Source organism: Geotrypetes seraphini, chromosome 12 (genome assembly GCF_902459505.1).
Source record: "Geotrypetes seraphini chromosome 12, aGeoSer1.1, whole genome shotgun sequence".
Lineage (NCBI taxonomy): Eukaryota > Metazoa > Chordata > Amphibia > Gymnophiona > Dermophiidae > Geotrypetes > Geotrypetes seraphini.
The window spans coordinates 71,776,200-71,801,358 of record NC_047095.1 but is presented as its reverse complement, the minus strand read 5'-3'; the positions used below and the strand labels follow the sequence as shown (position 1 = coordinate 71,801,358).

The 25,159-nt window shown below is 44.1% G+C and overlaps 1 protein-coding gene across 2 annotated transcripts in view; it reads left to right on the top strand.

The window, feature by feature from the left end:
- The window catches only part of LOC117346370 (peroxidasin homolog), a 35,595-nt gene extending 14,567 nt beyond the window's left edge, over nucleotides 1-21,028 (top strand). Inside the window, exons 1-2 of one of the 2 annotated variants that reach the window (XM_033915806.1) lie at nucleotides 12,229-12,486; nucleotides 18,578-21,027. In XM_033915806.1, the coding sequence (XP_033771697.1) occupies nucleotides 18,775-19,800 (1,026 nt within the window). In that variant the 5' untranslated portion in view covers nucleotides 12,229-12,486; nucleotides 18,578-18,774 and the 3' untranslated portion in view covers nucleotides 19,801-21,027. Of the gene's footprint in view, nucleotides 1-12,228; nucleotides 12,487-18,577 lie in introns of those variants that run through there. The other variant, XM_033915805.1, reaches the window with a different exon arrangement.
- The last annotated feature ends 4,131 nt before the right edge of the window (nucleotides 21,029-25,159 follow it).

The following is a 25,159-nucleotide window of genomic DNA, read 5'->3' as shown; positions in this document are numbered from 1 at the left end:
AATCTCTTCTCTTTAAAACCCCAGCTTTTATTTACAAGTTATTGATCCCATACACCGCCAATAGAACATTAAGATCATCTACTAACGATTCCTTCCCTTAAAATTATAAATACCCGACGACAGTTAATTTTTTCAGTTACAGCTCCCCAAACCTGGAATTCTCTCCCTAATCATTTAAGGGAAGAAACCAATATAGAAAAATTTAAAGGTAAACTGAAGAGTTTTCTCTTTAAAGATGCCTTTATAAATTAATCATTTTGTCTTTGAATCAATATCATTTTTTCTTTCCAAACTTTTATTGAAGTAAATTTAAATTTAAAAGAAAAAGAAGAAAAAAAAAAAGGGGGTTTATATTTTTTTTTCTTTCCCCCTTTCCTTATGTGCCCTCCTTATTTGTCTCTTTATCTTTTAAATATATTGTAATTCTTTCCCATATGTTTCTTGTCTTATCAAATTTGTTAATAATTTTGTCAGTCTTATTTATTGTATTATTCCCCTTACATTGTAATTTTATCAATATGTTAATCACTTAAAATTTGGATTAAACGATAAATCAAATCATTATTAAATTTGAAACTTGAAACTTGAGGATAACACCGCCTTCAGGTCAAGACAAATTTCTTTCTCTCTTTTAATTTTATTAACCTTTAAAGTGAACTACGTTCTCCAAATGGGCATAAGTGGGATGGCACAATGGTTTTTCCCAGTAAGAAGAAGCCAGAGAGATCAATAAAAACCTTTTCTAGTAAAGCCAAAGTTTTATCATATTCATCCACAAAAGCCAGTCTGGGTTTCAGGATAGCCCTAATGAATATGCATGGGGCAGATTTGCATGCCTGTCACCTCCATTATTTGCTAATCTATCTCATGCATATTCATTAGGGCTATCCTGAAAACCCGCCTGGCTGGTGGTCCTCCAGGACAATCTGTACCATTCTCCCATCCCATCCCACTTGCTTTTTGGGTGTTTTTGTGCTTGGCTTTTCGTGCATATCTCAGTCCTAAGGCAGGGTGTGTGCATTATGTCAAAGAGAGATTCTTTCTGGACTTCATAGGATGTAACACTAGAGCAGGAACTAGTTCTGTATCCTTCTGCCCCATTTTCTTGGTCTCGGACTGCATTCCCTGCGACTCGCAGCTCTTCCCTCTGTCCACGCAATGCACAGAATAATCTATAGCCTCAACATATCGATCAGGAATACCCTCCCCGTGTTTTTCTCCGTTACCACTCTCCTTTTCTTGAGCACTGAGGTTTTTTTTTCTGTGGGAATAGGAGTCTCCCAGGGGATCACAGTTTTATTCTGCACAATTTTGTCGGGGTCATGATCCTGGTGTATTTTTAGCCCAGTAAAGCTGTGGTGTTTCTATTATTTCCATAGATGACTTATACTACCTTCTTATGCCTTTCTCTTTCTAACATCAACACATCTTGCCCAGAAGCGATATTTTTACGGAATCTCTATCTGTCTGTCTTTTGTCCAATGCTGCCTGTCCATGTGACGTTTCTATTCCACCTTTACCAGTTCACTTTACAAGAGCATAACATTATAGAGGTTGGGTCAGTTACAATGGACAGTTTGACACTCAATAGAGTTGCTACTACAGGTAGGTCATAGTAGAGAATGGCAGGAACTCAATTTTCCCGCCCTGTCCCTGTGAGTTTTGTCATTGTTCCTACCCCATTCCTGTAAGCCAGGGGTGTCCAACCTGCGGCCCTGTGAAGTATTTTGTGCAGCCCCGATCGAGGGCGATGCAGTGTTTACCTCTGCTGCCCCTGGGTGTTTACCGTCTTGCCGGCTCCCTCCTCTGTCTTGCTGCAGCGTTTGCGCGGCCCCAGAAACATTTTTTTCGGCCAGCGTGGCCCAGGGAAGCCAAAAGGTTGGACACCCTTGCTAAGCTCTGCCTTAACCGCAGAAGCCTCAGATGCTTATGATTTGAAAGTGTTTGAGGCTTGTGCAGATGAGGACGGAGCTTGCAGGAATAGGACAGAAAAAGAACTCACTGGGACAGAAAAATGAGTTCCCACAGGGACATGGACAAATTTGTTCTCGTGTCATTCTCTAGGTCATAGTTACAAGTTCAAGTAAGTCATCGTTGTCTCATCGTTATATCGCAGGAGTTGCATTAGACAGTTTAGAAATGGGCTTTCACAATGACCTTTTCAGTTACTTAAGGGTTGGCTCCCTGTCTTGGTACAGAAATGCTTTTAAAAGTTTTCTGAACCTGAGATATTTATTTATGGATTAATCTGTTTTCTGAGCTCAGAACAGGTGACAGGTTAAACCTACATAAAATGCAATTAACAGTTTACGATTTGCCATTCTTACAGTACAAGTTTATGATACAAGTTTTTATCCTAACTGGAAACGTACTCGGGGGTCTAATACAGGTGACAGGATCGTAGTTGATTGATCTAATCCATATGCCACGATCCTGGGCTGCAGTTAGATTTCAAGTCACCCTTCCTTAATCATTCCTGCATTAGGTTTCTGAAATAATTCTCTAGACTTCCAACTGTATTTTGTGACTTTTTTTTCCTCTGCAAATTTGCTGCTTCTGTATAACATAATATGTGTCCTACTGGGTCAGACCAAAGGTCCAACAAGCCCAGTACCCTGACTCAAACAGTGGCAATCCAGGTCTCAAGTATGTGGCAGAGTCTCAAAGACTGGATCCATTCCTCCGCTTTCTTTCCCCTTGTGTGGTGGTGGATTTCACTCATTTCTTCCACTTATCTTGTCCAAGTTTTAAGGATGGGATCCTGTGATGGATTATATAGGAGAAATCCCCACTCCGTAAAGGACATTAGCCCTGAATGTACCTGGAGAACATGGTTTAGAAGGTGGGGCTTGAGAGAGGAAGTTAAAAGGCCAGACCCAGAAAGAAGTGAGGAGACCCAGACCAGGAGAAGGAAAGCCATGGAAGGATGCCCACGTTGTGGATGTCGGAACAAACGCAGTATTGTTCTGTGGCGTTTGCATAAGGTAACACAGGCATTGCTTTTGTTCAGACTTTCTTTGGCTCTGAACCAGGGCTCGGATGGCCTTTTTGTCTGAAAAGGACTTTGCCACTGGCCCAGAACCCAGGAATTCAGAATCGTATCTCAGTCCAAAGCAGAGACTAAAGCAGATGCATCATTGGACCTTGCTACCATTGCACAAGCCCAGAAAAAGCCATGGGCTACCTCCTCTGTCCCGTTCAGAAAGAGAACAGCAGTGCAGGGCTTTGAAGCCTAAGCACGTTCTTGGCACAACCCTTCTCACACAAGACGTAGTGTCGGAAGGGTTGGGAACATACACGCACGCCCTGAGACCCTGCACTGCTATTTTTTCCAAAGGAAGTGAGGCGAGATGCTGGAGCCTCTTCTGTAGTGGAACCTGGGTGCTTAGATTTCGTTATGAAATGCTAGCATACATGGTATTAGCGTACCACAGACCTGGCATGAAGGCAGGCACCTAAATGTGGTGGTGAAAACCCCACCCGTCTCCTGTCCATGTTCTGCCCATGTGTATCCTCCCTCCCCTCTTTGCAACTATGCAGAATAGAACGTAGATGCCCTGCTGGCATTTCAGGGGATAAGCTGTGCATGCATGTGGGTACGTATTAATATTCCGGATAGTTACACATGCGACAGGCACCAGGTTTCTAGAATTTGCTTTTATATGACTGAAGTCATCTGTGTTTAATCAGACACGATTAAGGTGAAATTCAGGCACTACAAGGATAACATAGGCATTTAACTGGAAATGCATTAAAAAGCAATAGTTATTTAAAGGTCACTGACATTTTGAAATCATCTAACCTAAGAACATAAGAGTTGCCGTACTGGGACAGACGGAAGGTTATTTAAGCTCAGTATCATTTTTCCAACAGTGGTCAACCCAGGTCCCAAGTAGTAAAACAGATTTTATGCTGCTTATCCTAGGATTTCCCCAAGCCATCTCAATAATGGCCTATGGACTTCTCTTTTAGGAAATTATCCAAACCTTTTTTTAAGCCCTGCTAAGCTAACTGCTTTCATTACATTCTCTGGCAACAAATTCCAGAGTTTAGTTCAAGTTTATTTAAAATTTGATACAAACGTTTATAAGAACATTTCAAAGCATTGTACATATTATAATTAGGGGGAAACAAGGAAGTCATAAATATACGAACAAGGACAAACTCAGACGAACAAGAGGAAAGGGGGTAGAACTACAATGGTTTGAAGAAAAGGAGGACAATGAGGGGGTAAAATGATAAGTTAAGCAGAGTCTGATGGTTTTAATTTTCAAATGCATCCTTATAAAGAAAGGTTTTCAGGGAACTCTTGAATCTATCTAAGATAGACTGGAAGTGAGTTCCATAACTGGGGTGCGATGACCGAAAAGATCTCGTTACGTTACCTGTTGAGTGAAGAAATATTTTCTCTACTTTCTTTTACATCTATTACTTAGTGGATTCATCGCATGTCCCCTAGTCCTAGTATTTTTGGGCACAGTGAACAAGGGATTCCCATCTACCCTTTCCACTCCATTTTGTAAACCTCTGTCATGTCTGCCCTGAGTCGTTTCTTCTCCAAGCTGAAGAGCTTAACTTTCCTTATTGCAAAGTTGATCTTCTTTGTACCTTTTCTACTTCTGCCACAAGTGTTTTGAGACTCAGCAACCAGAACTGCACACATTATAACATTTTCCTCTTTGTTTTCCATTCCTTTCCTGATCATTCCTAACATTGTATTTGCTTTCTTAGCTGCTGCCGCACATTGAGCTGAGGGTTTCAACGTATGCTCAATGATGACACCTGGATCCTTTTCCTGGGCAGTGACTCCTAACACAGAACCCAGCATCCGATACAAACTTAGCTTTGGCTCCATCTTCAATAGTTACTGTGGCTTTAAAGTGTGATAGAGGCTGGCTTTCACAGTGCTTTTGTTAACACCATGAAGATTATTTTTGAGCTTTTAATTAAGATTAAGACATTCCTGATGTCATAAGGCAAGTTAGTGGAGGTGTAGAGAAGTCCTACTTACACATCTTCCATGTTCTTTTCATGTTCTTGCAAATAAGAACAGAAGAATAGGCTTACTGGGTCAGACCAATGGTCCATCAAGCCCAGCATCCCGTACTCACAGTGGCCAATCTAGGTCACTAGTACCTGGCTAAAACCCAAGGAGTAGCAATATTCCATATAGAATCTCAAAGAATAGCAAGATTCCGGAATCCCGGAGAGTAACAAGATTCTAGAATCTCAAAGAGTAGCAACATTCCATACAGGATCCCAAAGAATAGCAAGATTCTGGAATCCCAAAAAGTAACAAAATTCTAGAATCCCAAAGAGTGGCAACATTCCATACAGGATCCCAAAGAATAGCAAGATTCTGGAATCCCAAAAAGTAACAAAATTCTAGAATCCCAAAGAGTGGCAACATTCCATACAGGATCCCAAAGAATAGCAAGATTCTGGAATCCCGGAGAGTAACAAGATTCTAGAATCTCAAAGAGTGGCAAAATTCTATGCTACTGATCCAGGGCAAGCAGTGGCTTCCCTCATGTCTTTCTCAATAACAGACTATGGACTTTTCCTCCAGGAACTTGTCCAAACCTTTCTTAAAACCATGTGTTGTTCTGGGTTTTGGCTACCCTGCCTACCTTTACTTCAACTTAGGGAAAAAGCCGTAATTTGTACTAGTCCAAATTTGTTCCTGTTTATTTTCCTTATCTTCTTTAGGTATTATTTATTGATAATAATCTTTCTTGGGTCACTAACTAATTAGTAATGTCATGTTTTGAATTGAATTTTCTTCTAGAGAACATTTTATCTATTTTTTGATTCTTTTTCTATGCGTTGTAATCACTTTTCTTTACAAGTGTTTCTTCGCTTGGGTTTTATTCTTAAACTTATACAAATAAAATCACATCACGAACAGCGGCTACAACTTTAGGAGCTCCTTTTACAAAGCCGCGATAGCGTTTTTTGCGCACGCAGAATTTTAGTGCGTGCTACACAGCTAAAACTAACGGCAGCTCAATGCTAAAACCACTAGCACAGATTTGTAAAAGGAGCCCTGAATGGTTACGTTCTTGTTTTCAGGGACTCCACTTACGTCTGTGCAGCCAAACCTTGCATTCCTTCAAAGCCAAACCCTTGCGTTTATTTGAAAGCCAACAGCCCACTCTTGCAGACTCATTTCTTCCTTTCACAGCTCAGATGATGGAGGATTCCCCTGCCCCGGTCAGCTGTAGCAGCAGGCAGAGAGAGCAGGGGCTGCTTTTATTGACAGGCAGGCAGGAGGAGGAGCAAATGCCAGGCACAGCTCCTCCCCCTTTTACTTGCAATTTTCTGCTTGCATGCTATTTTGTTGAGCATTGCTGGTAAGAGAAAAATCGTTCCCACTGCCGTATTTTTTACCGTGGAGTGAGAGCTTTGTGTATCTGGCCCTAAGTAGGTCTGAGGGAGGGAAGAGAAGGCGTGCATGCAGCAGTGGATCGGAGAGGAGGAGAGTGCATTTGCCCCCACCAAGATGGCACTGCTTCTGAGTCTTCTGCGGGTCAAATGGTGACATTCAGTGGTTTGGCTTTGGCTTTGAATATCAGGGCCTAATTGTGCCTGCGATGGTCAGTGTTTCAAAAACATTCCAGAATCTCAAAAAGCAAATAGTCGCAACATTCCAGAATCTAAGCAAGATTCCGGAACCCCATATAGTGGCAACATTCCGTGCGGAATCCCCAAAGGGGAGCAACATTCCATTCTACCCATCTTTGTTAAACTCAAACTGACTCATTCCCATTTTATATCTTAGTATAGGTTCAACCATTCTGGTCACTGGGTTGCAGTTCTCTGGACCACTTCTAGAGCCTTTTCCAAAGCTTGCATTATGGTGGCCATCCTGTGATATCATAGATAGTCACTGAGGCTTGGGTACTACCAACTTCAGCAATTAAAGAGCTTCAGGACATGGTCAGAGATTGGTTTGTTTGGCCACTCTCACCAAAAAGGTGTTCCATTAACTCCATCTGGTATCATGGTCAACAGATTGGCAATTTCATGTCATGGAAACATAGAAAAATGAAGGCAGAAAGACCCTATGGCTTATCCAGCCATGTCTGAGCTCTTTCAGGACTCTAGGGTGGATGCCATCTGGTCCTAGTGATTTGTTAAATGTGATCTTATATCCCGCAAAATCCTCTGAAGTGGAGGCGGGTTACATACAATATTTACATTTCTTTAGGTTTATTACATTGGTACAATCATTGTAGGACAGAATTGGGTTATACTCATAGCAAAGATTTCTGAAACTGCCGATTACTTAGTTTTTATAGTGACACAGACAGCGCAAAAGTAAAGTTAGGTTTTACGACTAACAGGGATTTCTAAACAATAGGTTGACAATAGTTTTTCATTATATAAAGATATCTGAAAATAGCTGATTACTTGATCGTAGTTTTCTCTATATAGGGGAGGCATATGGAGGGGCATAATCAAAACATACATCCAATTCCGATTTGGTTGTATGGCGCTAGACGCCCAAGTCAGCGGCGGGAAAATGCCCATTCTTGAAAAACATGTGTAGAATATTTTTGGAATGAAAATCATCTATCTGGACATCCAGGTTATTGTTTGTCCAGGCCGCCAGGACGTCTATCTTTATACCAAATTTTTGACCAAAATTTTGTCCAAGACCATTTAGGCGTGGGAGGGGCCAATCTTGTAATGTGGGCACCCAGACGGCAACAGAGCAGTGGGGCACCTTACAGGGCACTGCTGTGAACTTCACAAAAAGGGTGTCACATAAACATCTCACTAGAACTCCCTTATAGGTTATGGTGAGCCCACAATACCCACCTGTCTACAACCCCAATAGCCCTTATGGCAGTAGAGTAGGGTTTTGGTGGGCGTAAATGTAGTGGTTAGAGTGGCTGATGGGCCTGGGTCCTCCTCTCTATGGTTCACTAGCCCACCCCCCAGGCTCTACTAGGCTTTCCTATACCAGGTGCTGATGTGCTGGAGATAGATATGTACTTTTTTATTCTGATCTTTGTGGGGGTGTGAGGGGGTCAGTGAACACTGGGGGGGGGGGATTGTGGGGGGGGGTCTTTACCTGGTCTCTGCAATGGTTATCTGGTCACTTTTATACCTGTTTTTATATGATCTAACAACGTTTAAGTTTTGTCCAAGATGTCTAGTAAAACATTTGATTTTCCCTGCAGAATGACTAAGTCTAGGTCAGCCCCATCCCGCCCACAAACTGCCCTAACCACTCCTCCAAATACGACCCTTTCAGCTCTGGGAGCACAACGGGATTCAGAGGCCTAAAATGTCCCGCAACATGTACAGAAAATCGGTTTATCGTCACTTAAACGACCTGTCTTTTAGGTCGTCCAAGTGCCGACTTGAGTGGATTTTTAGACGTGTTTAAGTTTTGATTATGAACCCCATCTTGTACAGTTGGGTTTGAAGTTAGATCCCTAATAGGTACGTCTGTAAGAGCCATGTTTTCAGGTTTTTTTCGGAATGGCATATTCAGAGATAGTACAAGTCTCAATGGGGAGTAAATTCCATATTTTTGCCATTTGATAGTCAAATGTGTTACGGCAAATAGTTTTAAATGTAACGCCTTTCAGAGATGGAAAGGATAGGGTTAGTCCGTCATTGTTTTGATGTCTTGTCAATTTGATCTGTTATATCTTCTAGACTTACTTTGAATAGTCACCATCACAGAAGGTTTCTGGTCTATGGATGACCCGGTTTTCCTCCTGAGTAAAAAGCAAGGCAATGAAATTCTGTTTCTTCTACCCTCTTGGTTGTCCAGAAGTTCAGTCAGCTCCCAGCACTGGACTGGATCAGCCTATTGGGGTTTTCTGGGAGCTGAAGCAAATGCAAAACAAAAACACAATTAGCCTTTTCGGCTAACCCTGACTGAGGTGGCTAACACAGGAAGAGCCGATAAATGACCCAGGTAGACTTTTGGCTGCTCCTTGTTTTCAATTTATTTCCCAAAATGTAATCTCCAATTCTATCTATTGGTAAGAAATCACTGTTGCACAGTATAAGGATGTTAAAAATCCAGGACTGGCTCAAAATCTCCCTCCTGAAATGGGACATCTCGGCAGATTAGTGAAAGAAATTTATTCCTGCCAGAATTGGACCTGTCATCTAATGAAGAATTACCAAATAAACAATTCATTTGACTTCCTTTTCTCGTCGTTCCCCACTCCCCACCCCTGCCCAGAGCGGCCAAGTTATCCATTCCAGGAGGGAGACTCTTTTGGCCAGTCCTGGATTTCTGCCAACCTCACCCTGGTGCATTATGGGACTTACAGCACTGATTTCAATGGATAGAATCATGGATTGCATATATTAGCTTACAGCCAGGACTAACCAAAAAGTCTCCCTTCCAGAATGAGTAACTTGGCAGCTCTGCCTCTCTTGCTCTCTGCCTTCATTTATTTTTTAAAACACATTGGCCTTCCCTCAGGCAGACCTAACATATAGAACCAAAGCCATGCAAAGGGACAAGCCCAGCACACTTGCTTTTAAACTAATTGGTAACCCTAAGAAAAGTAAGACTACAAGTACCAGCATGCACTTAGGTAAACCCAAGACTGGTTGAAACCTGTCCTGCAAACCTGTCAGCCTTATTTTAAACTTACATTCCAAAATAGTGTAATGCTTCTAATCTACAAGTGGATTGATCTTTCACTCCATCAAAAATTACAAAGACTAGGGGACACTTGATGAAGTTACAGGGAAATACTTTTAAAACCAATAGGAGAATGTAATGTTTATGGAGGTTATGGCTTTGAGGAAGTGGTGGGTTGATAGGGGGTTACGCTATTACACTGTTTTTGTATAAGCTTTGTCTCCGTTTTTGCTGTGCGATGTTCAAAGTCTGTATTGGATGAAAAATTTCTAAATAAAGATGGGAAAAAATAAATAAATAAAGCCAATAGGAGGAAATTATTTTCACTCAGAGAATAGTTAAGCTCTAGAACGCATTGCCAGAGGTTGTGGTAAGAGCGGATAGTTTTAAGAAAGGTTTAGACAAGTTCCTGGAAGAAAAGTCCATAGTTTGTTATTGAGAGAGACATGGGGGAAGCTCTGCTTGCCCTGCATCAGTAGCATGGAATATTGCTACTCCTTGGTTTTGGCCAGGTACTAGGGACCTGGCTTGGCCACCATGAGAATTGGCTACTGGGCTCGATGGACCATTGGTCTGACCCAGTAAGGCGATTCTTAGGTTCTTATGTTCTTAGAGGAGCTCTCTGAAATCCTGGACTGACCTAAAACCTCTCTCCTGGAACAGGGTAACTTGATAGGTCAGAATATAGTATTTACCTGGACTGCAGACATCTGGCACAAACTTAAAATGTATGACAGGAATATCTTCTCTCTGCAGGGAGAATTTCAGCCAGTTTGAGATTTTGAGGTTTTATTCCCGGTGCACCCTGGGATTTGTAGGCCTGCCTTGGTCACTTGAAATCAACACTGCAGGTACCAGAAGGCACCAAGAAAGGAAGTCGGAAAACTAGGACTGAGAAACAGTGGATCTAAGAACGTAAGGAAGTTCTTCTTCACCCAGAGAGTGGTAGAGAGCTGGAACGCTCTTCCAGAGGCTGTTATAGGGGAAAACACCCTCCAAGGATTCAAGACAAAGTTAGACAAGTTCCTGCTGAACAAGAACGTGCGCTGGTAGGGCTAGTCTCAGTTAGGGTGCTGGTGAGCGGACTGCTGGTCATGATGGACCACTGGTCTGACCCAGCAGTTGCAATTCTTATATTCTTAAACAGTTCTTTAGTGGATGAAAGCATCACAGATTCGACAGGGCCATGTTTTGATACATCTTCTTCATAGGTAAAACAACCTATAAACCAGGGGTGTCCAACCTCGACCCTTGCCAGATCAGGGTTTCAGGATTTCCCATGGAAGCAGTGCATACAGATTTATTGGGGAAATCCTGAAAACCTGGCTGGATTGCAGCCTTTGAGGACCGACGTTAGACAGCCCTGCTATAAACCAATATTGAATTATCTGGGGCCTCTGATTACTGCAGAGGAGAGTAGAATACAGCAGGGGTTCTCATCCCAGTCTTTGTGGGTCACCCAACCAGTCAGGTTTTCAGGATATCCACAATGAATATGCATGAGAGAGATTTGGATCCCCTAGATCCACCCCCCAGGCCCACTCTTCCCCGCCCTGTAATGCTCTAATCCCGCCCTAGCCTTGCCCTCTGCTGCCTGCACAGACTTCCTCCCAGCCCGACGTGATTTGAGGAGGCTTTCCAAAACCCAGACATGTCTGGGGAAATCCAGATGCCTGCTAACCCTAATGTACTGCCTACTTGACATGCAAATTTCTCTCATGCATAGTTATTGCGCATATCCTGAAACCTGGCTGGATGGGTGTGCCCTGAGGACTGAGCTGAGAATCCTTGCTCAGCATTCTTGATTTGCTCTCGAAGGGAGCCTTTCTTCATTATTGGGAGGGCAGTAGACGCCGCATCCACACCCGAGGTCTCAGTCTGAGAGTATGCGGGCAGTCCCCGACTCAGGAGCCGCCATCTTGGAAGCCAAAGGAAGGTTGGGCCGTGAAGAACGGAAAGCAAATTCTTGCAATTTCCGACGCGAGCCCGGAGCAAAGTGTGTTCCCCAATCAGCAGCAGGGTGCACTCGTCCTGTGGTACTCAACTATCGTTCACGCTGGTCTCGGTGAACACACTGAGAAGCCAATTTCTTCCACGCCCACACGGAGCTGCACGATCGGGGGACGCTGACATCGCTTCCTCCTCGGTAACCCTTCTTCAGATCAGGAAATTCATTTGAGATAGACCTCTTCTTATGTTCTTTTTTGTAAGGCTCTAAAAAATGAGTTGTTTAAATAGGCAATGTTGAGGTTTCTTAGGTTTGTAATCCACTGCGAATCCTGGATGAAGTTGTGCGGAATATAAAAAAAGGATAGAAAAGAATATTTGGGTATCAGAGGAGGACCACCAACACCAACTCCAGCTTACTGAAGTACTGGCACACTCACCCAGACACACCACTGCCCTCTCGGTTCGTTAACTGGTTATCTCTGGGAGCCACACACTCAGCACCATGTTATGTTTGGACTTAGGTGGAAATGGTGCTCTTGGCTCCTGAAAGGTTTCCTCTGAAATCATCTGTTGTTCTAGTTAGTGACTGTGAGGAAATGAAACCTCAAATAGGGAAGAGAGCCTGGGAAACTCTGGCAGCCGCGGCACAACGCAGGGAAACTTACAGGATGAGAAACTATGAAGCCCAGACCCTCCCATCTCCCAAAGCATACATCTGCTCCTGTAACCTAGTGCATTGTTTCTCAACCCAGCCTGCTGGTTCTTCAAGATTTCCACAACCAATAGGCATGACAAAGGGAGGCAGGGCGTGGATATCTGTCTCATACATATGCATTGCGGATGCCCTGAAAACCTGACTGGCCGGGGTGCTTAGAGGGCTGGGCTGAGAACCAGGGGAGCCCTTGGGATCTTGGGTAAGTCACTTAACCCTCCAGTACCTCAAAGTCCCCCAGGGACAGAGAAGTACCTGCTCTACCTGAATGTAATTCACCTTCAGCCAATGGCATAGTAAGAGAGGGTGGACCTCCTATGGGAGAGGCCTTAGGGATTAAAGCTTGCCACACCAGTTCTCAGCACTCCCCTTCAGCCTCGTGATGGTACCTCACACTTTTACCAAGGTGATGGTGGTGATGGCAGTGCACCTCTGCAAGGCAGGGATCCAGGTTAATCAGAGTTCCATACAAGCAAGAAGGTGAACTGACAGTTTTGAGAGTGGTCCTAAAAGGTCACTTGGACACACAAAGTCAGAGGCGTGAAGAAAGTACAAGAAATTTATTACGGTATACCGGACTCTAGTGCAGTTAATAGCCTGCCTACTAGAGTGTCAGAAACAGGAAATACACAGACTTTTATGCCCTTTTTGCAAACTAATATATGCAAAAACTACAATTTTCATTTGTTACTTCTATAACTTTTCTACAATTATTGGTCCTAAGCTCACACTAGCAGGTCACTTATCTAACTCTTACAGTTCTAAATATAAAATGTACAGAAGGGCAGGGTACATCATGGCTCAAACTCTTATCTATTCAGCTTACAATGTGGTAAGGTAGGGACATACATTTTAGGCAGATGAAGTCAATAGATTGTACACTTTCTTCAGCTATGTAGACCAGAGCAATATTTTAAACAACAGTTAACCATTTCATGACCCTACAGTCCAACTCCTCCAGGACTTGAGATAAATCATCAAGTTCAAGAAGATCCAGTTGGTGTTTTGTTTGACAGCCTTGGACCAGGTCTGTCTTTCAGAGCCACACAGACTGAAGCTCCGGAAGCAGATTATGGACCTGCTACAGAGTCTGACTCCCATGGCGTGGCATTATCTGCAGTTCCTGGGGGTCGATGGTGGCAGCCATAGAGGTAGTCTAGTCCATGGTGCATGAGCGCACATGAGGCCTCTCTAAGACTCTCTTCTCTCTCGGTGGTCTCCTCCGCTTTAATAACCACTTCCTGGGTTACTGGAAGCGAAGAGCAATCTGTGGTGGTGGCTGCAGCCGGCTGCCCTTTCAAGGGAAATGCCTCTCCAAATTTCCTTTATGGTTGGGGATTCATTGTAATGGACACCCAGTTCAAGGTTGTTGGTCCCTGGCTCAGCAGAAGTGGTCTTTCAATTGCCTACAATTCACAGCCATTTTCTAGCATTGCAGGCTCAGGAGAAGTCCCTGTAAGGAAGGCAGTAAGAGTCTTCTTGGACAATGCAACAGTGTGGCCTATGGCAACTGACAAGGAAGCACCAGTAGGACCCCGTTATGCCTAGACGCTCAGTGTCTCTTTCAGTGGGCAGATTATCTGCAGGCTCTCTTGGCTGCACCCATTGCAGGAATGGAGAATGTTCAGGCTATCTCAGTTGGCAGACTTTCGACATGGGGGAATGGTCGCTGTCCCCCCAAGCGTTCTTCTCCAAAGTTTGGCAGTAGTGGCATCCAGAGATGGATTTGATGGCCTCAGCTGTAAGCACAAAGATCACTTTCACAGCCAAAAATATAAGCCTGGAAGCGCACGGTTGAATGTATTAGTCCAACTGTGGCCAGAGAAAGGACTGCTGTATGTATTGCCTCCTCACCCGTCTACTGTCATTCCCTCTCTCTGCCATATCCTCAACCTATCGCTCTCCACTGTGACTGTATCTGATGCCTTCAAACATGCCGTTGTTTCACCACTTCTTAAAAAACCCTCGCTGGACCCTACTTACCCATCCAATTATTGCCCCATCTCCCTCCTCCCCTTCTGATCCAAGGTACTTGAACATGCTGTTCACTGCCATTGTCTTGACTTTCTTTCATCTCAAGCTATCGCTTTTGCCCTCTTTATTTTGTGAAAACTACCCTTGCTAGAGTCTCCAATGGCCTCCTCCTGGCCAGATTCAAAGGCCTCTATTCTGTCCTCATCCTCCTTGATCTATCTGTGGCCTTTGACACTTTAGATCACTGCCTACTCATCAATATACTATCCTCGTTTGAGTTTCAGGGCTCTGTTATCTCATGGTTTTCTTCCTATCTTTCCCTTCGCACTTTTAACATAAGCTCTGGAGGATCCTCCTCCATCGCCATCTTGCTTTGTTTAGTGTACCTCAGGACTCTGTCCTGGGACCTCTACTTTTCTCCATCTACACTTCTTCCCTTGGTATCCTAATCTCTTCCCATGGCTTCCAGTACCACCTGAATGATGACAATTCACAAATCTACCTCTCTGCACTTGAAATTTCTATGGAAATCCAGGACAGAGTATCAGTGTCGTACTTAGATGTCTCGCCATCTTCTAAAATTAAATATGTCCAAGACTGAACTTCTTATCTTTGCTCCTAAACCTGCCCCTCCCCTTCCTCTGTTCTTTATTTTGGTGGATAACCATTACATTACATTAGTGACTTCTATTCCGCCTGTACCTTGCAGTTCTAGGCGGATTACAAAAGATCTAACTGGACATTTCCAGGATAGTTACCACTCTCACCCTCCTTGTCTCGTTGGCTTGCAACCTCAGAGTCATCTTTGACTCATCTCTTTCTTCTCTTCACATATCCAACAGACCATCAAAACTTGTCATTTCTTTCTCTACAACATTGCTAAAATCCAGCCTTTCCTTTCTGAGCATGATGCCAAGACCCTCATCCATGCTCTCGTCACCCTTCGCCTGGACAACTGCCACTTGCTTCTTATGGGTGTTCCGCTAAGCCATCTCTCTCCCCATCAATCTGTTCAGAACTCTGCTGTATGTCTCATATTCCACCAGTGTCGTTATGCTCGTCTTACCCTCTCCTCAAGTTGCTTCGGTGGTTCCCTGTTAATTTCTGCTTACAGTTCAAACTTCTTTTATTGACCTAGAAGTGTTTTCATTCTGCAGCTCCTCAGTATCTTTCCTCTCTTGTTTCTCGCTATACTCCATCTCCGCAACTCCATTCGTCAGGTGAGTCTGTCTTGTCAGTAGCCTTCTCCTCTACTGCCAACTCCTGACTCCATCCCTTCTATCTTGCTGTGCCGCTGAGGGGGTCAGGGGGTTGTCGAGGAAGTTGGAGGTCCTGGCATGGGGGGGCTTGAACCTGCCAATTTTTTTTTACCGGGAGGGGGCTCCTGGCATTGGGGAGTATTGGGAGGAAGGATGGGGGGCCTTGGCCAGCTGGAGGAATCAGAGGGAGGGATCGGGGTTTTAAAAAAAAATTTTGTGTGTGTGCCAGGAAAGTAAGGCTATGACAGCTCAATCCTTGCCGTTAAAGTTTGCACAGGAAACAGTGGAGGGCTCATTACATTACATTACAGATTTCTATTCCGCTTGTGCCTTGCGGTTCTAAGCGGATTGCAAATTAAGAGACTGTATAATTTCTGGAATAATACAGTATATAGAATCAGGAAAGTATCAAGTTACAATTGATTAGTCTGGACGTTTCCAGGAAGCATTTAGAGCATATAGTAGATAAATAGTAGGTTGTTGAAGTGAGTTGTACAATGTTTAGGTATAGTTATGGTGGTGGTGTTCGTGTGTGTATTTTCTAGTGCTATGTAGAGGTTAAGATGATGGAAAGTATTTTTTGAAGAGATGAGTTTTGATTTCTTTTCAGAATTCCTTTATGTCTATTGAATTGATCAGTAGATTGGAGATGGTAGTGTCAATTTTTGCTGCCTGTGTAGCTAAAAGGCTGTCGTATATTTTCTTGCGTCTTATACCTTTGAGAGGAGGGTAAGCGAATAGTTTTTGAGTTCTCCTTAATCTGTGTGAGAGATTACGGTGTAGACTTTTGTTTAGGTAGCTGGGTGCTGTTCCGTGTGTTACTTTGTATAGTAGACAGTAGAATTTGAACTGGGATCTTGCTTTTATTGGTAGCCAGTGTGATTCAAGGTAAGCGTTGGTGATGTGGTCAAATTTGCTGAGGGAGTAGATGAGTCTGAGGGCCGTGTTCTGAACAGTTTGTAATTGTTTTATCATGTAGTTTGGGCATGATAGGTATAGGCTGTTGCAGTAGTCTACTATGCTTAGTATTAGGGATTGTACTACTATCTTGTATTGATCTTTGATGAAGAATTTTCTTATTTTTCTTAGGTTACGCATTGTGAAAAATGCTCTTTGGATGATTTTGTGGATTTGGGACTGCATTGTGCAATTTCTGTCTAGTTGAATTCCTAGGATCTTGAGTGTGCTTTGCATTGGGTACTTGATTGTGTTTAATTCCAGTTCTGTGCATGATGGTTTTTTTTCCTTCTCTAATAGTAGGAATTTAGTTTTTTCCGAGTTCAGTTTCAGTTTATGACTTGACATCCATTTTTCTACCGTTTCCATTATTATATTCAGGTGGTTTGTGGATAGGGGGTCTTGTATGTTGAAGGGGATGAGGATTGTTATATCATCCGCATAGCTGAATGATATTGTGTTTAGGGCGTCTAGGGTATTGCCGAGGGATGCTATGAAGAGGTTGAATAATATAGGAGATAATGGTGATCCTTGTGGTACTCCGCATGGGTTTGACCATGGGTCGGATAGATGCTCTTTTGACTTGACTCTGTATGTTCGTGTTTTGAGGAAGCCTTGGAACCAGTTGTGAACATTACCAGAGATTCCAATTGCATCTAATGTCTGGAGTAGTGTGGGGTGGTCAACTAGGTCAAATGCAGCAGAGAGATCGAGTTGAATGAGAAGTAGTTTGTTTCCTTTGCTAAGGTGTTGTCGGGCTGTGTCTAATAGTGATATCAGTAGGGTTTCTGTGCTATGGTTAGATCTGAATCCAGATTGGGATGGATGCAGTATATGATGGTCTTCAAGGAAATTGGAGAGGTATTGTGCGACTAGGCCTTCTGTTAGTTTGATATATAGAGGGATTGAGGCGATTGGTCTGTAGTTTGTAGGATTGTCTATAGGACCTTTGGGATCTTTTAGGATAGGAGTAATTATGATTTCTCCTAGTTCCGGTGGGTAATGACCTTCTCTTAGTGTAGTTTGAAGCCATAGTGTGAATACAAATGAGGTCCTTGGAATGCATTTGCATAGGGCTCTCAGTGGTAGCAGCCATGGAGAAGCCTTTTGTGCATCAGAAGAAGAGTTTACCAGTTAAAACCAGTCTTACTTGCAAGGAGAACTTTTGTGCATTGGAGCCTAAGTACCAGTGGTATCTCAGGAACGAAGCAGCAGATGGAAATCATGCCAAACAATCTGATCAATTTCTTTGATTGGGTGACCAGAGGATTAGATCAGGGTGTGCACAGACCCCTGGGTTGGAGGACTAGACTGGAGAGTGGCTGAGTGACAGATAACAAGAGGATTCTGCTAAATGGACTTCAAAAGAAAGGAAACGAACTGAACTGCATGGATAATTACTTTTCAAATTCTATATACTGTATAGCGCTCAATTTGTGCGTGCAGAATAATTACGGAAGAAGCAATTAGCACCAAGGGTGCTCTCAATTTTCGGTGCTCCTTGTCAATAATTGGATTGTATGTGTGCATCTATAGTCACTATGCTATAAAGATGTATGTCTAAAAGTGGGCGTGGCTGTGGGCGGGGCATCGGTGGGTCAGGGCGTTTCTAGAATTTACTTGAGAAATCAAGAGATCAATGCTTAATTTAGGTGCAGGGATTTCTCATACACTAGGGTTCAGTTGATGTAAATCCTCGCACCTAAAACTGGGGGCAGATCCTGGCGCCAAGTAAAATTCTCTAAACAGTGCCCGACTTTCAGCGCCGGTTATAGAATTTAGTCCATTCTGCGGTCATCGTACTGATGCTGTGGGGTTCAGTTGGCTCTGCTGTTCATTAGGCCTGGATTAAACCCGTAACATCCTGACAGTGGCTGAAATCGCTGCTATCCAGATAGTTAATTGTTCTATACTTTTCCTGCCCTCCCTTTGTCTCTTAATTAAATGGATAGTATCGAGCCGTTTGGACAGGTTTTCTGCCCGATACTATCTCTATAATTTTTGAAAGTTATATGGTCACTGGTGATCGTCTAACTGGCTTTGACTATTGATCTGTGACGTTAAGGGACTCCCTAATTGGTCTCTCTTTTCCTTTGTCTGTAGGTTGCTGCCGCTGTGTAACCCTGCGTTGCTGCTTCTTCCTGTACTGTGTGGGTTTTGTCCTTGGAGCTGAAAGCGAGGCCTGCAACTGCAGCTTAGCAGTCGATTTCAGAGAATTTCTGGCTGCTCAAGCCTCTAGCAGGTGCTGCTTGAACTTCACCGGCTCTTCCATTGGTACCTTAGACTGGAGTGTCTTCAATATGGTGACAGGAGTGAAGGAGATCGATCTTTCTGACTGCAATATCTCCAGCATCATTAATGGTGTGGCGGATTACAACTCACTGGAGGTGCTTCGTCTCGACAGAAATCTACTGAGGAAGCTCCCAGATGGCTTCCTGGGTGATGCCCCTGCTTTAAAAGTCATTCACTTAGAGAATAATCAGCTGAATGAACTTCCTGAAACCTTCCTGCAAGCATCCAACCAGATCCAAGAGATTTATCTGGCCTTCAATAAGGTCACTTCACTTCCTTCTACTGTCTTCAAGCCCTCCCTTATCAGACTTGGTGCTTCCAACAACAGCTTGGTCTGTACTTGTTCCTTGTATAATAGTCTAAAAATCTATTTTGCTGATAACCAGAGTACTGAGGTGCTCAGCACCCTGACATGCACTGGCCCAGAGAACATACAAGGCATGAACATCCAGCACATCCAGCGACATCACCTCTGCCAGTCCCACCGCTTGACAGCATTATTCATTTGTCTCCCTGTTTTGGCAGCTTTAGGTGTGGCCTGTTGGTGTTGCTGCCACCGTAAGAAAAAGAGCAACTTTGCAGTGAGCAGGCAGGAGTGCCATCTGGCCACGGTGGAGAGAAATGGCACTCGGACCCTGATGGATCACCATCACTACATCCCATGCAAGATGCCAGTCCCTGCTGAGAATGAGAAAAACCTGAGCTTGCTGAAACCCTCCACAGCTCTCCTGGGAAGCAGCAGGGACCTCTATGAAGAGGTAGAAGTCAAACTGGGGGCTTCTGTGGATTCCTTGCTCGCCAGTGAAGGAGACCTTGGCAAGAAGGTGGCCATAAAGAAGCTAGTAATGGAAGAGGAAGTAACAGCCGGAAGTGAGGCAGAAGCTGAAACTGTGAGCGTTACAGAGGTCCTGAAGGATTCTACAGATCGAGAAAAGCTCTACATGAACCAAGCAACAGATTACTACAACCTGGTTCCAGGAATTGAGCTAGATGACTCGGACCATTGTGAATATGAGAGCATTGACCTTCACTAAAGAAGTGTGATTATTACCCCAGCACAGAGCCTGGTACACAGCCTCTAATACACTGGCGTATGACAGTATGTGACTCAGATGACTGAGCACATAGGAGCCTTGGCCAAAGAAGGAATGTGCGTTATCAAGCACTCAGGAATGACTGGCCAAACAGCTTGCTCGATAGACTGGCAGTTGAAACTAAAGTACTGCCCCTCCATCTCCCTCCCTTTCTAACTCTGTACTGGAGGTCTGAGGAGCCCATTGTAGCTTTATCCGAGATTTCTACCCTCCTGACTGCAGCTATGGGCCAGCAAGAAGCAAAGATGCAGAGGAGAATGGTCTGAGACTTCCTACCTGGTGGGACCACAGTGACTAAAGACATGTTGGACACATGGTTTCATCTTTTCCATTGTTCTACTTTCTGAGATCGATGAGTTCTAGAATTGCACTTGTGTACTATAAAGATATATTTATGACTTCATAACCAAGACACTGGAAAACCACACATTGTATTAAACAAAAAATCTTAAAGGTATTTTTCTGGGATGTGAATATTAATTAGCACAGTTGACTAACTGCCATAGGGCTGAGTTTACCAGGCTTCTCCTTGCCCAGTGATCTAATAATGAGAGGGAATGCCAGCATCTTATAGACTGACCAATTTATTGAGGCATGAGCTTTCGAGGATATAAGTCCGCCTTCAGTTGCATCTGATAAAATGGACTCTTGTTCTTGAGAACTTATACCTCAGTAGATTAGTTAGCCTACAAGGTGCCACTGGCAGGTCCCAGTTAAGTAGGGTAGCTGCCTATGACAGCAGCATATGGAAGGATAGCAAAGAACAACTGCAGTCAAAGCAAAGCACCAGGTCCTGATGGCCACATAATCTTAATGACCCCATCAGCTTGTACTTTTATTCACAGGAAGGGTGGACAATTTTCAAATAGTCCATTTACCTGGGAAAATGGCTTTTGAAAATTGCCTTTGGCTGTTTCTGCTGTATACAGACATGAAAGGCCTCTTTAAAAATCACCCCTGTGTAAAAGTAAGTGCAATAAGGCCCTATCATTATGTGACCTGGGTGAAGATGTGTTCAAGGGAACTGTTTGGCTGGAGCACAGGCAGAGTTGTGAATTATGTATGTTGTGTGTATATGTGTACATTTATTCCAATTCCTGAGCAGGTCATTCTAGCCATGTTTTATAAACCTATTTGACCTGTTAGAAAATTATTTTCCACATATACAGTATATGTTGTATAAGTTAACAGTTTAATATTTTCAAAAGTTGATGACAATTATGCATTTGGGAGGGAACATAATAGTTCATTTTAATTATGAAATTCTTAGAGTATGTGTGTATGTTGGGGTGTGGGGGGGGGGGACTAGAGGTCCAAAAGTAAACTGAAGAGGGCACAAAGCTGAAGGTTCACTAAAGTGTGTAATACACTTGCAACAGACTTGGCCACCAGCCTGTCATTTTTACGCCTCCAAAATAACATGTTGAATTTTTGCATTTGTAACCCCAGGGCTTGCCCAAGACCCCTTAAGCTTTCTGGAATTTGTTCTATCTGGAATCAGGGTTTCTGGGACTTGTGTCAGACGTAGGATGGGCTGGGGTGGGCTTCAATGGGAACTCCCCTAATATGCAACATGAGGCCGTTACTGGCCAGACTTTACGGTAGATGTCCTGCAAACAGCGGGATGGTTGGATAGGCCGGAGCGAGCTTGGAAGGCAACTTCAACAGTTGGAACCTAGGACAATATCAGGTGGACTTTACAGTCTATGACCCAGAAATATCAAAGAAGAGACAAGTTAATCGAATCATGTATTTTTTAATGGGTATAACTTATGGGCAGATTGGATGGACTATTTGGATCTTTACTATGTGTCTGCTAAAGTGCAGATGGCAATTATCAAAAAAGACAGTTGCTCCCCTGAGCTCTGTGACAACCTCCCCCCCCCTTTGCACCCCAGAATTTGCCAGGCAGTATCCAACAGCAAGTGTTTTACTGGAAGGGAAAGATGACATCACACCTAGGTACAATGTCCAACAAGTCCAGTTTATTATAGGAGCTTAGGCCAATACTCAACCCAGAAAGGTATCATGTTTCGGCATCTGAGATGCCTTTTTCAAGGTTTAGTAATTGTAATTCAATATCGTATCAAGATGATCAAATGGGACTTGCCAGACGCCAACATCGGTCCACCAAAACAAACCCTATTACAGCTCGAACCTTTGCATCTTGTACCCAGGTGTGAATCGTCTTTCCAATCCTACTTTTTTATCCTCTTGTTGATACGGATAGGGATTGCTTTCGTTCTTCATTTTTTAAATTTACATAACTGTAACATTCATTACACAGGAACATAAACAATCTGATTGATCATTAAACAGACATTGACATAAAGTATTCACATTGGTCTCAAACATAAATGAGCCCTGGCCTTGTCGTGTAGGCAGCCAAAAGGGGTTAACAAAATAGAGCAGGACACAGAGGTAGGCGAATGCTTTGCAGGATTTGCCCAGGATTGTAGGAAATGTCAACTCTCCTATGCAATTTCTTGAGTGTTAAGACGGAGATTTCTCCTTTGGAAGTCTCTATCTGTCTGTTCTGGCTTCAGGCGGGATGGGGGAGCTCGGCACAGGCAAATTCTTTTCCTCCCCTGCCAGCCTTCTGTTGTGAAAATCTTTCTGCTTACTGAAGCCTTTGGAAATCAAGAGGTTAAATCCTCTGGATGGCCGAAGCCCAACTTCACCACCTCTACTCTTTGGCTTGGCTCCTACTCAGCCCTCTGCGCCCAACCTCCAACTCTCAACATACTGTACATGCATCAAAATTCACAAAAGCAGCCTATGGATGTTAACCCTGTCATTGCTGTTATTAATGCTGCCCGATTCACCGATTTGAATCAATTCATCAGTTCACTTCAGTGAATCAATTCGAATCTATTTGTTTCCCCCCAAACTTGGACTCGCCTATTCAAAGAACAGAGCCTCCTAAAGCAGCAGATGCAGGCTCTGAATAGGTTGCTCGTGGCCTGCCCCATGGGGGCCTTCCCCTGCTGCATCACTGATGATGCTTCAAAGGGAGGCCCTGGAGGGGAAGGCCATGAATAGTCTGTTCAGAGCCTATATCTGCTAGCCAGCCACCTCCACTGCTGATGCATTAGGAGACCTGACGGTATGTTCAGATCTCGGGAAGGGGGGGAGGGCAGTCAGGAAGTGCTGCACAGGAGGATGGAAGGGACGGAAAGTTGCTGCACAGGGGGATAGGAGGGAGGGATGGAAAGCTGCTGTACAGGAGGAAGAGAGGAAAAATTGTTGGACATGGGGTGGAGAAGAGGAAGGGAGAGATGCAACAGAGAGGCAGAAAGGGGAAAGAGGGAGAAATCCTGCATATCGTGAAGGCGAGGAAGACATGCCTGGAGAAGAGAGAGGGAGAAATGTTGGACATAGAAGGGACGAAGCAGAATGGCAGAGCTCCAGTCCCTGGTGGCCACAGTGGTAAATCGTGGCACTAGGCAGAACCAGCTCGTAGGGAGAGGGGTTCAAACAGCACCCCTTGCTCACTTTCAAATGGTATGTACCCTCAAAGATACTCTGGGAATACTGCACCCATGACATATGTTTGTATTATAGACCTTTCCAGGCAGCTGCCTAGATACTAGAGACCATTATACATTTCTATTCTTTTGATGACTTTTATTGCTACTGATGGCTTTTATGAACTGTTCTACATCGTATCTACAGTATAATCCCATTATAATGGACTCGCTTATAACAGAATATCGTCCGGTCCTGACCGTGCGCCTTTACAAACATGCAGGAAAGCACCACATATAGCGGACTCGAACGGAATTTCGCATATAACGGACAAACAATTTGGTCCCCAGAGACGCTTTTAGCTGTAATTTTGTTCAGCTATAACGGACATGCAGGCTCCACTTACAAGGCACGTGGCGTGCCGGCGATATCCAGTCACACTCTGAAAATAGGCCTGGTGTAACAGCAGGAAACACTTATTAGTCTATGTGGCTGTTCATCACCAGGCAGACGACGCTGGCAGCTGGAGGGATGCAGTAAGCAATGCTTTAGAACATCTTTTAGTGTAGTGCGTTGGGAGCGGACTGCCCCGAGTGCACAGCTGGCCAGGTCCGGACCTCCCGTGCTGCTCTACAACAGGACCTGCACCTCAGCGCGGCTGCCATACTTATTCCAGAGCAGAGTCGGCAGCTGCGCTGTCTGCCGGCTCTGCTCTGGAAGATGTAAGTGACGTCGGAAGGGGTTGTCCGGCAGCCGCAATCATTGCCGGACCTTGACATAACTCCCTGCGTCTGCTGGTCCACCCCCTCTGATGATACGTCTTCCGGAGCAGAGGCGGCAGACGCAGTCATCGCAGGACCTTGCTGGTTTGGAGGTAGAGAGAAAGGAGCATAGAAGGGTGGTGGAGGGAGAGAAAGGGGGCAGGGTGGTATGAAAGCGTGGTGAAGGGTGAGAAAAGGACGTCAGGGTGGCATGGAAGGGTGGTGGAGGGTGAGAAAGCGGGTCAGGGTGGTGGAGGGAGAGAAAGGGCGTCGGTGGTATGGAAGGGTGGTGAAGGGTGAGAAAAGGGGTCAGGGTGGTATGGAAGGGTGGTGGAGGGAGAGAAAGGAGGCAGATGCTGATGGAATTGGTGTACAGGGAAAGGGGAAAGAGACATAAGGGGGAAGGATACTGCATGGAATTCTGTTGAAGGGAAAGAAAGGGGGCAGATGCTGATGGAAGTGGGGGGAAGGGAGAGGAGAGAGTGAAATGCCAGAGCATGGGGGGGTGGGAGAGGGAAGAAGAGGAGAAGAGAGAGATGCCAGACCATTGGAGGAGGGAAGGGAAGAAGATGGATGCCAGACCAATGGGGGTGAAAGGAGAGATGGAAGGGGGAGGCATAAAGTTTCTGGAAGGTGAATACAAAGAGAGAAGATGCCATATAGAAGAGGCAGAGAGAGGGTAGACAGTGGATGAAAGGAAGAGAGTAACAAGAAGATGAAGAAAACAGAAACGAGAGAAGATAAAGGTAGAAAATTTTTTTCTATTTATATATTTATTGCTTTAGGAGACATGTGTCACTGTTTCTGTGGTGTTGCATTGTATGCAGAGTCCAGCTTCTCGGTGGTTCAATTTAACCGTTGTCTACGTTTTTCTGTATGAAAAACATGATTTTTAGTAACAATCCACACATCACACAAGAGTATACCTAGGAAAAGGCAGCATCTTACATATTGCAGTGAGCAGTACATCAATACAGCCATTGTAAAACTAAACAAGCCAGATTAGTACAAATCAATCCTAACTGAAAACGTTTTTCTATTTTATCCCCCCTTTTACAAAACTGTAGAGC